Source organism: Colias philodice, chromosome 13 (genome assembly GCF_061535455.1).
Source record: "Colias philodice isolate Cphi_HAF_F1 chromosome 13, ilColPhil1 Martin Lab GWU primary, whole genome shotgun sequence".
In the NCBI taxonomy this organism is placed as follows: Eukaryota; Metazoa; Arthropoda; class Insecta; order Lepidoptera; family Pieridae; genus Colias; species Colias philodice.
Window position 1 is genome coordinate 5,984,800 of NC_143098.1, and position 2,230 is coordinate 5,987,029.

Here is a 2,230-nt window from a genome sequence, read left to right on the forward strand (position 1 = left end):
GTTTAAACGTTGATTGTTTTTGGGGGGGCAAGTATCTCGCCTCGCGGCGGTGTGAAAAAAAAAAAAAAAAACTCCGGCTGAGTGGCCAGACGGCCGGAGTCTAGGTCGACTGAGTGAGGAACCTTCGGACTATCCGAGCGTTATCCAGAAGGACTGCCCGCTGTATCCCCACTGTCATGGGCTTTACCGGTAAATCCAACCTCCTTAAATATTGTTTTAAGGAGGCAGGAACCAGCCCATTGGTGGACACAACTATAGGGATTATCTCGGCAGACACACCGTCCCACATCTCGACAACCTCGTGCGCCGATCCAGATCCAGATATTTGAGCCGTTTATCTGACTCGGCCTTAACAAGATTGTCGTCATGTGGAATAGTGATGTCTACCAAGAAAATCCTAGAAGTTGCTCGGTCCATCACCACAATATCAGGTCTATTCGCTAGGATAGTCCTGTCTGTGATGATGGGCCGATCCCAGTACAACTTGGCACGGTTATTTTCCAGGACTGGCTCCGGCGCGTACTTGTAGTAAGGCACTTTTCCTTCAAGAAGGCCATACTTCAGAGCGAGCTCTTGGTGGATAATCCTGGCTGCTAGGTTGTGCCTGTGCAAATACTCAGAGTTGGCAAGCATGGAACAACCGGAAGTAACATATCGGAGAGTTTCTCCAGGACGGGACGTTTTTTATTATTATTGTTATAGGAATTGGTGTTTGTAGCAAGTCATTCTGAATGACAAACAAGCCTCATATCAACGGTTGCACAAAGTAAAAATACATAATTGGAGATAGTATTAATTCAAGTTATGAAACACATTTACGTATTATAATACCTACCACATATTATTATACAAATCCAATCAGTCATTTTACGACCATTTTTGTCACATCTATGAATTTAAGCGTAGACTAGGTAACTATATATATGATGTGCTTTTCAAAACTATCTCTTAAAGCATTTGAGATTTTTCTTACTTTAACATTTGCAACATAGGATAAAAATATATCTAATACCTATTCTCACAAACTCCTTATAGGTGATCCTATTACAAAGAACTATTCCTTTGACAATTTTCCAATTCAAGTAGAACCACCTGATTCAAGACCTTATTATACTTTGTAAATGTACTGGAAAATTCTTCAACCATTATTATAATTTATTGCAAAGATTTATTCGACTCTCAACCATCAGGACCCGTAAATCTGAACTCGGAGTTTCAAAAACTTTATAATCACCAGACCTTCGAATATTTTTCACGCATTTTTTTCCTTTATTAACTATAATTTCTGTTCGCAAAGAGTTTTAAAGTTCAATTTAACGTAAGTTATATTTCTATTCAAACTTTTGTGGTGTGGTGTATTTTCATATATTTCATATTTTTTTAAAGAAACAAAGCAGAATGATCGTACCGGTAAAACCTGCTAGCTTTGCCAACGGTTGCAGACTTTGCCATAGCCAACTTCTGAGGGAAAAACTGTAGTCACATCTTAATATCAGTTTTTTGTCATGTATGCATGCCTGTATAGTAAAATTTATGAGTTAAATGGCAACACCGAATGAGATGTGGCAACCCAGCTTGTTTTTGAGATGTAATTTTCGGCGGTTACTTTTTTCGAATGTTGGCGGTATGAAACTTAGTGCTCCGGAACTTTTACAAAAACAAACGAGAAAAGCATTGCCTACGTAAGTATTTTTTTGATATTATGTTAACATAATGTTCTTTAGCTAAATAAAAGCTGATTTACTGTGCTACAAGCTACCTTTACTTCGCAATTGGTATTGGTAAATTCAACAACCCCAATCACAACGTCTGTGATGGTGACTTTGCCATGTTGTTGGAGGTTAGGGCTGCCACAAAATTTCTGATGAATATTTTAATTAAATTGTCATTGTAAGTACCTACTGACTGGTGAAAAAAAAATATAAATAGTTAGGTAGCCAGGTATGAAATACACAGTGCATGTGCTTAAATGAAGGTTGTTTTACAAAAGGTATTTATTTATTTATTTATTTAATTATTTATTGCACACACGAAAAAGAAATTGAGACACATAAAGTACAGCTAATAGGAAATAATGTGTACAAACGGATTTTAAACCTTGATTGGATTGGTTCCTATCAAGTTTAAAATAACAATTTTTATATTCAATCAAGATCATATAAATAAGAATTTGTCATTGTTTAAATCTTTTAGGAATGTCGTGTAATGTGTGATATTAAAAAAAAAGTTA

At 36.4% G+C, this 2,230-nt stretch overlaps 1 protein-coding gene across 1 annotated transcript; it reads right to left on the reverse strand.

Annotated features, from left to right (window-relative positions):
- Window positions 1-261: 261 nt before the first annotated feature.
- On the reverse strand, window positions 262-633 carry LOC149483384 (uncharacterized). The gene has a single exon (XM_089702910.1). The coding sequence runs from the start codon at window positions 631-633 to the stop codon at window positions 262-264; it is 372 nt and encodes a 123-aa protein (XP_089559036.1).
- Between the last annotated feature and the right edge of the window lie 1,597 nt (window positions 634-2,230).